This window comes from Alosa alosa, chromosome 23 (genome assembly GCF_017589495.1).
Source record: "Alosa alosa isolate M-15738 ecotype Scorff River chromosome 23, AALO_Geno_1.1, whole genome shotgun sequence".
Lineage (NCBI taxonomy): Eukaryota > Metazoa > Chordata > Actinopteri > Clupeiformes > Clupeidae > Alosa > Alosa alosa.
In genome coordinates, this window is record NC_063211.1 from 9,453,631 (window position 1) to 9,466,022 (window position 12,392).

Here is a 12,392-nt window from a genome sequence, read left to right on the forward strand (position 1 = left end):
GTGCCATCCTCACAATGTGAGGGAGGAGACGCCTTTGCGGTCGACCCCCTTAGAACCAGCTGTGCAGCCGACTGGCTCCGGTCATTATTGAGCACAATTCAGCAAATCACAAGCCGTGCATTTCCCAGAGAATCTGCCTGAGCTAGCGGCACATGAGAGGAGAAAACATTTGATCCTTTTGTGTACACTGACAGAGGCTGTCGTCAATAACAGTAGTTCTGCTGTGCTGAGGCCAGGGGCGCAGCTACCCATTTTTTGAGGGGTATGCAACAACAAATTGGCGCTAGCGTGCCATTTCTGTTTGCAGTTTGCCATTAAAAGTTCAGTATGAGCATGGTAGCCAGCTAGCTATCTTAATGGAATAGGTTATGTTTCAATCGTCATATGCTTAGCAAACGCTAGTCTGTTAACATGAATATTTGCAAGCCTCCAAGCAGAGACGTCACACTTTAAATCCTACCTGTTGCTTTTCACCATCCACTTATTTAACTACTGTCGCATCCCTTGACATCCCATCTCATTTTCCTCTTTTCTTTTCTATGTTTAGCCCCGACAGCTTTTTTTTTGCTGTATCCATCTTTTTCCATAGATCTAAAACTGCTCACTCAGCGCTCACGGTGCCCCCATCCCTTTTTTATGTCAACATTCTATGATGGAATCTTATGAGATAGGGCGCCTACTCTAGCCTGTTAGTCCCTAAAATGTTATCTAACATTGAGGAAATTCAGAAATGATTTAGAAACGTACAACAGTAGCTACATATAAAATATACCAAATATATTATTATTATTTATTTTTTTTACCATCGCTTTATGCCCCCCACGGTGCTTTCGCCCTATATGTTTTGCCACATATATGATACCCACTTTTTGCGCCACTGGCTGAGGCCATGAATAGAGATGCACAGACAGGCTGCATATGGTATTGTGCTGAGGGCATGCTCCACAACACAAAGAAGCTATCGCTATGACCATAAATTAAAAGTTTACAAGGCCTTACTAGCCGACTTATGAAGGGATGTGTTATGAATAGCTTATAAAACTACCTGCAATAGCACTCACACAGAGTTTCAGTATTTTCTTACAAGAAAGGCCTTCAGAAGGTGTGCAAGAAAGGGCTGTGAAGCTACCAACAAAACAACCTCCCTATGTGACAGACACAGTTATTCAACATGAGAGTTCATAATTGCGGCCATGTTAATTGGGCAAAAAAGGCAATAACTGTAATGACTGAGGGAAGGAATTAAGCTAAAGACACAGTGATTAAAAAGGCCACGGTCACCTAGCCAACTCTGCATTTAGGTGCCTATCATAAGAGGATTTCTTTTCTTACATTAATGTGATCGAATCGGGGTCTCCAATGGAGTCACGCAATGCTTGTCTGGTCCTCCAGTAATGGGAGGCCATTTATGGCTTTTACCATTGCCCTACATCAGACATGAAAAGGATGCTCTTGCTCTCTCTGTCTGCCAGTGAGGTCCACTTACTGGAGGAAACAACATTTATACAACTCCCACATTAGACTGAACATCTAGCACAGCCATGATGCATCGCGAATATAATTATGTAACAGTGTTCAGAATAGCATTATGGGGTTTAAGAACCAATCATATGGAAAAATCCCTAGATGAGAAGCCTACATAAGAGGTCTGGTTATGTTGTACTTTCCTCTACTGTCCAGTCTGGCCACAACAGCCATGAGTTAGCCCTTCACAAAACTTAGTACCTATTTATCTCAGATGAGATGATCGCACAAAATGAAAGTCATGTTTCATACAGAGGGACAGTAAATAAGCAGGTCAAATGTATATGTAATATACATATATATATATATATATATATATATATATATATATATATATATATATATATATATATATATATTATTTACATATTTGGAAGGTAATATTCAAGGCCCTGCCAATTTCATTTATTGTTATGTGTAATAATATCACAATTCTTATGTTATTACACATAGGTAAATATGTTATTGCCATATCTATATGGTTATAGCATGGATGGCAACATTGCTTGACAAATATCCAGGTATGCACATTTGAAATTATATTTCCAAATACAGTTAACATGAAGTGACTTGTTTGCTTTGAATTGTTTTATCTGTTAATACAGTATATGTTGCCTATAGCTTGGCTTACAAAACATGTTGGGTCGCATATACGAAGGGTCTTCAGTCTGCATTTTTCTAACCTGTGTCTAAAGAGGAACAGACTCTGTGCGATTTTGATTCAATTTTAGCCCCCAATCAATTGGATCCGAGTCCGACAAACTTCTGACTCAGGCCAAATTCCTGTCCAGTTTGTCATGTAGTTTGAGCAGGCTCATGATTCCCGATTAGAGGACGCCACAATGAATGTTCCAACTTCTGTCCAATTCCAAAATCTTTTGGAAATTGATCTTAATGCCTTAATTAACAAAATGAGGTAAAATCCAACCTTTAAGGACACCAATTTTCTTTGTGAATGAATAATATATTGTAAATAAATAAATGTTCTTCCTTAAAATACAGGGGGCATACTCTAATGTTAAATTTCAGGCAGGCAGGTTTTCATTTTTAAAGACCAGTTATTTCATGGATCCAGGATACTATGTATCCTGATAAAGTTCCCTTGGCCTTTGGAATTAAAACAGCCCCACAACATCACATACCCTTCACCATATCTCACGATTGGCATGGTTTTATTTCAGTTACCCTAATAACTGGTTTGATTTGCATTGAGAGATGATCTTATGGAAAGTACCCCATGTCAATGTAATTGCCTGTTTCACCATTTTCAGCCAGTGCTATAGCATTGTTGGGTTATGTGCGGTTATCATGCCTCACCATTTGTACCTTGAAAACCTTTAAAAATAAATTCTACCTGCACTTGAACCCTATTGATATGAGTGAATCATTCTATAGCCTTCAAACTGTACTCACACAATGGTGTCTTTGGAAGGCTGTAGCACACAGGTCTAGCTCAGCCAATCATCACGCAGTTGACCAAGTAAGCTGTGTTCAGCTGAACAGGTGCTTATCATAGTACATATTTCACTCATCCCCACTGTTTAGCTGGTCACGTACAATGCAAAAATGGTGTAAAGGTACACAGATTTGTACCAAACCGTTTAGGTAAAGGACGTTGGGTCCATGAATGTAATGCAGTCTTTAATAGTAATCAACAGTAGGCTTTTTTGCTTGTGGACCATGTTTCAAATTCGAGTTCCCACACAAACATATTAATTGGTGAACCTGGCCATATGTCAGTTTAGTCAATTGAAGTCAAAAACCATTCGACACTTTTTCAAAATACTATTCCCGTTGTGCATCAGCAATATTGTCAGTGAATTTTAGAGACTTACTGTGCCGAAAATGAACCGAACCGTGATTTCAAAACTGAGGTACACATTGAACCGGGGGTTTTGGTGTACCATTATAAGATTATTCTGATCTTAGTCACATTATTGAAGTCTGTTATAAGTAAGTATAAGTATAAGTATATACACTCTTTTGATCCCGTGAGGGAAATTTGGTCTCTGCATTTAACCCAATCCGTGAATTAGTGAAACACACACAGCGAACACAAAGTGAGGTGAAGCACACACTAATCCCGGCGCAGTGAGCTGCCTGCAACCACAGCGGCGCTCGGGGAGCAGTGAGGGGTTAGGTGCCTTGCTCGAGGGCACTTCAGCCGTGGCCCACTGGTCGGGGCTCGAACCGTTATGTGCATGTATACACCTCAATCGTATTATAACATCCTATTATAGAATTTTCAGTGCAGAAACGTATAGAATCAACTGTCTTTGCTAGTAATAATCGGACTATGCTGTGTTACATGTAAACAGAAATATGACTGGAATGTCATTATATCATGTGGGGTGTGGTAGGTTATCTGTTATAAGATTAAGAGTTAAATTAATCTCAATTCTGTATCGTACCAGGACTTATTTTCATCAAACTTTTCAAAAACAGATTGTGATGAGCTGCTCTGTTATGCCATGTATTGCTTTTAAATAAGTCTCTCACACACACTCACACACATACACACACACACAGGTCAGATGGGGTTGCTGATAAACCCTTCCTAAAGGCTCAGTGCATTACGGAAAATGAAGTCCTATGTAATGGCACATAATACATTCTCCCATTGATCAGCCTCAAGTGAATGCAGCACATCCATAGGCAACTGTAAGCAACCTTCAAATAAGCCCCCTAACACCACTTAGATAGCCATTTGTTAATTGGGGTTTCATTATTCATGGCTGGTCATTACAGTTTCTTCTGCCATGGACTATATTATTTCAATTTCATTTAAACATTCATTGAAGAAAAAATAGTTAAGCTGATTACTCCCTAGATTGCAGAGGGGTATTCCAGAAAGGAGGTTTAACAAACACTGAGATAAAACTTAACATCTGGGTTGTCTGAACCTGTGGCGACTAAACCCGAGCTGAGATAAAACTTAACATCTGGGTTGTCTGAACCTGTGGCGACTAAACCCGAGCTGTCGGTTTCAAAACACCGGTTACCAGTTAGTTCAATCAACCTTGTGTTAGATAACCTAGAGTTGTGCGTGTTCACGGCGAACTTATAAAGGCATCATCTATTGAGAGTCGAAACCATGAGTGAAACCGGCGAAAGGAAGAGCACCGTATTTTTCAGAGGCGGAGTAGTCGAGGCTTACGAGGAGGAGAGTAATAACAAAAAAAAGAGCAATACTTAAGCGCCTGCGTCCGAGACCTTGCTTGGCAGAGAATAGCCTAACTGACCGTGTAAATGCGTATGTTTAAGCCTATTTAATGTCAAAAGCACAATTAAATAATTCACTGGACATCACGTATTGTAGGCCTATTGACTGCTTTGAATGATGCTTTCTTAAACTAGCCTACCTTGTCACAGATTGAGCGGGCCATAGAATTCTTTGAGAATCCCAAATGTAATTTTCTATTTTAACGCGGGTTCTGCAGCTGTGGGCCAAGTTAAACTTTTATTATGATATGCTCTGCGTCTCCAACACTACAAAAACTCCCAGTCGGAGAGCGTGTGTAGCCTATTAAAAAAATATTTTATCCCAAATGCCATCAGCATTCTTAACCAAACTTAGTGACAACATGCATAGCCTACCCGGCTGAGCTGTAGAGCTATATTTAATCTTATTTATTAATTTTCTATAGGCTATGTTTCCTCTTTTTTGTACTGTACTTGTTTTAATTATATCTTCAATGTGTCTGAGATGTTGTTTGTCCATCAAACACAAATGAGCCAAACACAAATGTCCACTATGGTGTAGGCTAGCTACATTAAAGATGTATTTTATTCTATTCTAATCCACCATGCGTAATGTAGGAATGGAGAATGCTTTTCAAGTAGCCTTTAGGATTCAGCTGAAAAACTGGAAAAGAATGGATAGGCTTTCATGTGATGTGGTCTTATCGCCCTCTCAGGCTAAATTGCACAGATGAATATTACATGATTTTGTGCTTCTTTGTCAATCGGACCTTCGTCCAAATGAAACGCCATTGTGTGACAAGTGTAAAAATAGCGGCCTGATTGAACATGCACTGAAATAACTGAACATAATTAAACATAACCTGAACAAAACCTATCCCCTACCAGGTTAAGTTCAGAGCCTATGTTACCATAGTTACTTACATAGCCTGATCATTTTTGAGCTTTCTGGAACTGAAATCCCAGGTTTACCGTTTACTCTGGGTTTACATACCCAGTTCAGTTCAGAGCCTATGTTACCATAGTTACTTACATAGCCTGATCATTTTTGAGCTTTCTGGAACTGAAATCCCAGGTTTACCGCTAACTCTGGGTTAACATACCCAGTTAAGCCAGTAAACCTTTCTGGAATACCCCCCAGGTCTTTTACAGTATTATTATGTGTATGTACTGTAAATGAATGCATGTATGCATAAATAATTATGGAGGTCTTGAAAATAAAAACGTGAAATTCTTACAATAAAAATGTGTGATGTTCTTAAAAATAATAATGTACAAAAATAAGCCAATGGGAATCCAGTAACTGTCATCATATCCCACCCAAATCACAACATTCATTTCACATGGTTGTTTGCTTGTGAAAGTGTGTGAATCACTCTCCTGAATTTTCATTCAAGTACTACAGTATGTTTGCACCCGGAATTAGCACATAAGAAACATCTCTTACATTTTCTTTCCTTTTATGCAACCATTTTCATACAAATGATAAGATTTCTGAACCCTGACTGACAAAACAGTCCTTCGTTCTCTGCACTTGTCTATTAAGAGTACAGAAATATTAATTCTTACATTTGCATTGTCCCTCTTCAAAAACAGACTGCGCTAAGGGGTCACGCCCTTGGTAAAATCCACTTTCGGTAATTGTTTTATCAGTGAATATAATCAGTATATCCCTGTCATTAAAAATACATTTGTAAAAATGGTAAAATAAACACCAATTTGTTCGGTTTAATCTGGCAGTTCATGACCACGGATAGAGTTTGAGAAAATAACACAAAATACCACTAAAGACGCACATGTTTTAATAATGATTTCTGAAGTTTCCAAAAATCAGCCTGTAGAGGCTCTCAGTGATTTAAAATATACTGTGCTGTCCATTTACATTTAGATTTACAATTAACTGATAGAAAGTCCAAGCAGAATTCCAAAGCATTACAGATGGCCACCATTATTTCTACCCAGGGTGACTGAATTTTGACAAGTAATTCAAAACTTGATATATTTCTCATTCCAAAAGTAAACACAATTTGATAAGCTAAGCGCGTGAAAACACCCATTCATTCTTTGTGTTGTTATTTCTGCTCTTTCCTCTCTCACACTTCCTTTACACATGCACTCATGATCCGTGTCAGACACACACTCAGTTACAGCCTTCGAGATGCGTTAAAAAGCTAAAGTTTACAGCCTCTGAGATGCCGAGAAAGATTCAAGTTTGACTTTGAGACTTGTTTACCTGCCAACAGAGTGCTGCCCTTCTCTCGCCCCACCTGTGGCATGTCGGAGAACGCTGCCATGGCTGCTGCGGGCAAGTGCCAACGGGGCTCTCCTCAACTCAGCGTCTGGCAGCCCCCTCCGTGGAAAGCCTCTCTTGCCTCCTCTCCTCTCCTCTCCTCTTCACCATAATCCCTCCCCCCTCTGCCTGGGCCAGGGGCGGAGCTTCGTCTTCGTTAGGGATTTAGAATCAGTGGTGGTACCAATCAAGCGCAAGCAAAGAGCATCGCACAGGCACTACCGCCAAATTCTGACCGCTGCAGCTGAACCCCATCTCTCTCTCTCTCTCTCACATTCACACACACACCCTTTCTTTCTCTCTCTCTCTCTCTCACACACACACACACAATCTTTCTCACTCTCTCTCTCTCTTTTTTTCTCTGCCCAGAGGCCTTGCCAGACTCGAACAGTTTCAAGCATTGATTTCCAATATTCTATTGTCACTTCCAATTGTTAACAATCCGTCAGGCCAGATGAGTAGAGCGCTGCGCCCAGAGTGTGTGAGCATGTTTGCTGGACACACACAGGCATGGGAGGCTGAGTCAGTGTCTCTTAGTCGGCCTGAGCCAGTTGCTTTCCAATTGACAGGTAACTCTATGATACAATGTTCTTATACGGGCTCTCTCTCGAGCTGACTGTTGGAGCCGAACATCGCTCAGCGGAGAGGAGGACCGCCTATCAGATCACGACTCTCACATCCCTAAAATCCCATCGTAAACCTCTTAGGGCCACGGCGGGGGAGGACTGGGGAGGATGTGGGGTTTTTCGCCTGCTTGCAGGGGAAATCTTCTGAATGACATGGCTCATATCAAGCGCAAAAGACTGCGGGGGTCAGAGTTGAGCTTATGCATGAGGGTGTGTTTAAGTTAAGAACCAGTGAGTGAGTGTGTGTTTGGAAGAAGAGGATGTAATAGTTGTGTATAGGTGTGTGTGCCTGCTATATGCATGAAAACCAGTGTGTACTATCAGGATGTGTGTGCAACCAAGTGCTGAAGTTCAAGTGTTTTGAGTGTGTGTGTGTGTGTGTGTGTATGTGTGATTATGAGAGCAAAACATATACTACTTTGTGTAAGCTGTATTTGAGTGATCAAGCAGGAGAGGGGGAAATAGAAAGAGAGAGGGAAATAGAAAGAGAGAGAGAAAGAGAGAGAGAGAGAGCCCATCTGTGGGCATCACAGCGCATCATGAGCACATCTCAGTGGGCAGACGGTGGAGCGGACCGAGGTCAGGGCCAAGCACTTATGGTCCTGGGAGAGCCACTCACACAGTTAAAAGCCTGCCACCATTTTTAACCTCACACTTCCTAACAGGCCAGCATCCATTCCACACATCACAGCCCAGCCACAACCCCAGCCAGCCCAATCCCCCAACACCCCGGTCCACAGCATCAGCTCCCTCAGATGTGAAAGCACGCACAACAACCAGATGGCCGTATCACACTGAGATACTGTAGGAATGACACTATGACATGAGTCAACAGGAATGGCATTAGTCATTAGTCGTTACTATGCATTTCAAACAGATTATTCAATCTCTCTCTCTCTCTCTCTTTCTCTGTGTGTGTGTGAGTGTATCTGAGTTTGTGTTTCAAGATATCCAAATAATTCTGCCCCATGTCATTGCTGTAATTACATATTCGCATACTTTTGAATGCCATATTTTTTGCTTTCTTTAACAAGCAGAACTGTTGAATCTAGCATTGACTACAGAGATACATGGACCTGTCTGACTCACTTCACAAAGTGCATCAAACACAGGCTACTTGCCCTCTTCCCAATAACTGCCCACAGATCTTTTCTTATGGAAAGTGACTCTAACTACCTTTAAAACCCTTTGCTTTCAACAGTCTTAAATCTCGCTGAGCAGTCTTAAACCCCGCTCTGAAGGGTCAACGAATTTGACTTTTCATTTGCGGTTCAGTGCGATAGAGAGGCAAAGCAAGGAGTTCTGTTTTCACACTATTTGCTGCTGTCTAAGGCATGAAGTCCTTTTTAGGTCATGTTCGTGTCCCTGCCTACCCTGGAAATCCAGAGTTGTCACGAGAGCACAATGGAATTGTCTCTGACGGAACACTGGCAAAGAGCAATGATGCATGTTACTTTTACCCCAACATTCCGGGAAACCAGCTAAACTGATGAAGACAGGTTGCTGCAACGTTGGAGGACAGTACACATTGGTCGTAGTGTTATCTGATTGCGTCGAAGTCCGAAATAATTCAGAGTAAACATGGTGTAGTGTTATCCAATTGCGTGCAGTGAGATTTTTAAATGCATGCTTGTTGCCGCCCCTCGAGTTGGGCCATTACATTGTTCTTTGCCAGACCCTTAATCTTTCTAGATTATCAGGGTCTGGATTTTCCAGACTAGTCCCTGCCAGTTGGTTTGCTGAATGGCTATTTGATAAACTTAACACACCTTATATGTGATTTTGGGAACTCTGTGATGAATGGAAAAGAAATATATGACGATCGAAAACTCATAAATATTTCCATATTTTGACTTTTTGCAGGGGGGAAAGCATAACATAATCTGAAGCAGAAATAGGATACTCCACGCACCATCCAGTTGAAACCGCAAAATCAGGTGTTTCACAGCTGTAGGACGGCAGACTATAACAACAGGAAACGGACTTGAGCACACCGATTAAACTTGAAGTCTTTACCTAGTGCAAACAAAAAACCCGACACCTCTGTGTCTTCATCAGAGTAGACGAGTAGGAGTCTGATAAAGACACAGTGGACATTTTATCTGGACATTAATCATAACTCGGTTGCCGCTTTGGGTCGAATCAGTGACGCGTGCACGTCAGCTCAAAACCAGGCCATTTTCGTGGGCTACCCCACTAATAATGCCCTGAATGGTACGAAACTTCTACAGTAGTACAACTATGTTCTTTACTCATAAAACGAGGCATTGAAAAGTTTGTAAATACACCAGGAGTTTAATTTAAATAACACTTGCCTGATGGATGCTACTATACCGCATCCAGGAATGCACTAATATTTTGTTCGTGGTACCAGTTTGCAACAATTATTAGTTAACACTAAGTTGTAAACACTTCGGAAAAAAAATATTAAAAACTGGATATACCAAAAAACGTTGATGTAATTTGCAGGTAGTCTTGCATTGCATACAATTAGGCTTTCTCTGAACTACATTTTCCAAAGGTCAGCTTTCATGCTTGGTGTGAACATTTGTATGGACTCAATGATGAAGTCAAATGTCAAGGTCAAACCCACCTTGAGTGTGATATCTCAAGAATGCCTGACACACAAGGTTTTTTGATACGAGGGTTTGTATGAACTCAAAGATTAAGTGATTCAATGTTTTTTTTTTTCAGGAATCTCCCCACCAACATAAACCCAGCAGCTTTCCATCCACTATTGTAATTCCTCTGGCATTACATTTCTAGTTCATATTGTTACCCAGTTTTTTTGTGAGAGGTACTTAACAAGAGTGTAATAACTACAAAACAATCCCCCATACACACACCCCTTTATGAACCTTGGAACCCTGGCTGGCAATATTGCCCATCCAGTGTCAGCAGCCCAAAGGCTTGCTGTTGCTTCACCTTTTGACTTATACAGTCCTGCCAAAATGACTTATATGTAATATGTACTTGTATATGTAATAATGACAATAACAATATGTTCTCATACTATTACAATAATAATATCCATAATGTGTCAAATATTCATGTATCTTATGTTTCATACAGCTGGGGTCAAACTGACCCCAAGGAAACCAATGTACAAAATATTTGTACAGGACATTGAAAACATATTATTGTACACTTACTCTGTTGTACCCTTCAATTGAGAAAAAGTCATTAAACATGAAGCAAAAAAAAAAAAACTGAACCATATATTGTATGATGTTAAACGTTGCTTGGATAACAGACGGGTTAAGGAAGGTGGAGAAGACCAGCTGATTCACTGGCTTACTTTTATCAGTGTAATAACAAAGCTCTGCCCTGTTCTCTGCCCACACAATAAGCTTTTCATGCATTGCACCCATACAAACACAAACACACACAAGAAAAACTCAAAATATTGTTAAAATAAAAGCTTTCAATGGAGTCTCAGATATCAGATAAAACCCTTTCAGAAAAATTAAGAAAGCGGAATGAAAAAAAAGTGAACCTCATGAGTTTTCTTCCATTCTTGCTCATCACTACAAGAGGCTAACTAACTCAGTTATAGCTCACGTTGAAGCAGCTCATTCAACGCTGAGAGCCACTCCTGAGGCAAAGGGAAACACTCAACACACAGGCATGGCACAAACAGTACATTCATTATGGGTGCCATATTTCAGCTATAACTTACCAGAAAGATGTGTTCACGCTCACATGGACTGATCTTCCCGGTATCTCTCTCTCTCTCTTCTCCCTCCCTCCCTCTCTCTCTCTCTCTCTCTCTCTCTCTCAGGTCTCTCTGCTTAGGCAGTCGGTCTGGTTCGAATCCCAGCTCGAGACGGAGAGTGAAATCAGTGCCCTGTGAACCTTCCCCTCTTCTCCCCTCTCTCTCTCTCTCTCTTTCTCTCGCTCTCTGCTCCTGTGTGTGGAGACACTTGACGTGTTGCTCGCAGAGCAGCTGGTTGGAGCAGGGGAGAAGTGCAAGTCTGTGCGGCTCCGAGCGTCCGAGCTCGTTCAGCTGTTCACTCTATTCCTCTCTCTCTCCCTCCCTCTCCTCTCTCTCTCTTACTCACTCCGTCAGTCCGTCGCTCTGCCGCTCGTTTCTGTGCTGGCACGGCTCTCCTGCAGCTCTTGCTGTGGCGTGCATCAGAGAGAGTGACAGAGATGCTGTGGTGGCTCTGATCCTCCTCCTCCTCCTTCTTCACCACCCCCCCCCCCCCACTTCAGAGCTTAGTGCTGGTAGAAGGTGTGAAACGCCGCTAGAGTTCACCAAACACATGTACATCAGCTCCTTCGGCTGGTCAGACCATCTGTGAATGTGAATATGTGAATGTGTGTGTGTGTGTGTGTGTGTGTGTGGGGGGGTTGTTTCTGCTTGATCATGTGGTATTGTTAGAGCAGTCTGAGATATGACATACTCATTAGACCTGGCAGGTCAGTGTAACCACTTAAGCCCAGTCCATAGACTGTCCACTCACTTAAGAGATAATAAGCCCATCTAAGCAATAATCACACAGCAGATTTACAACAATTAATCTCTATAGAAGGTAATTGCAGTGCCATTGTACTTAAAGATGGAGAGGAACCAATGAATGGGTCTATTATTGTGATAACATGGCCCTTTTGTATGAATCAAGCAGTTATTTCCACAAAACCTATTGGACGACACGGTGGTCTGTTCACAGAAGTTAATGCACGGTCGAGGTTGTAAAACGGCCCCGACGCGAAGCGGATAAGTGCATTACTTCTGTGAACAGACCACC

General features: G+C 41.4%; 1 protein-coding gene across 4 annotated transcripts in view; it reads right to left on the reverse strand.

The window, feature by feature from the left end:
• Window positions 1–11,657, reverse strand: part of opn4xa (opsin 4xa) — a 48,128-nt gene extending 36,471 nt beyond the window's left edge. For 3 of the 4 annotated variants that reach the window (XM_048235577.1, XM_048235575.1, XM_048235579.1), the window contains exon 1: window positions 6,959–7,066. In XM_048235577.1, coding sequence (XP_048091534.1) covers window positions 6,959–7,019 — 61 coding nt within the window. In that variant the 5' untranslated portion in view covers window positions 7,020–7,066. Of the gene's footprint in view, window positions 1–6,958; window positions 7,067–11,320 lie in introns of those variants that run through there. The other variant, XM_048235578.1, reaches the window with a different exon arrangement.
• Between the last annotated feature and the right edge of the window lie 735 nt (window positions 11,658–12,392).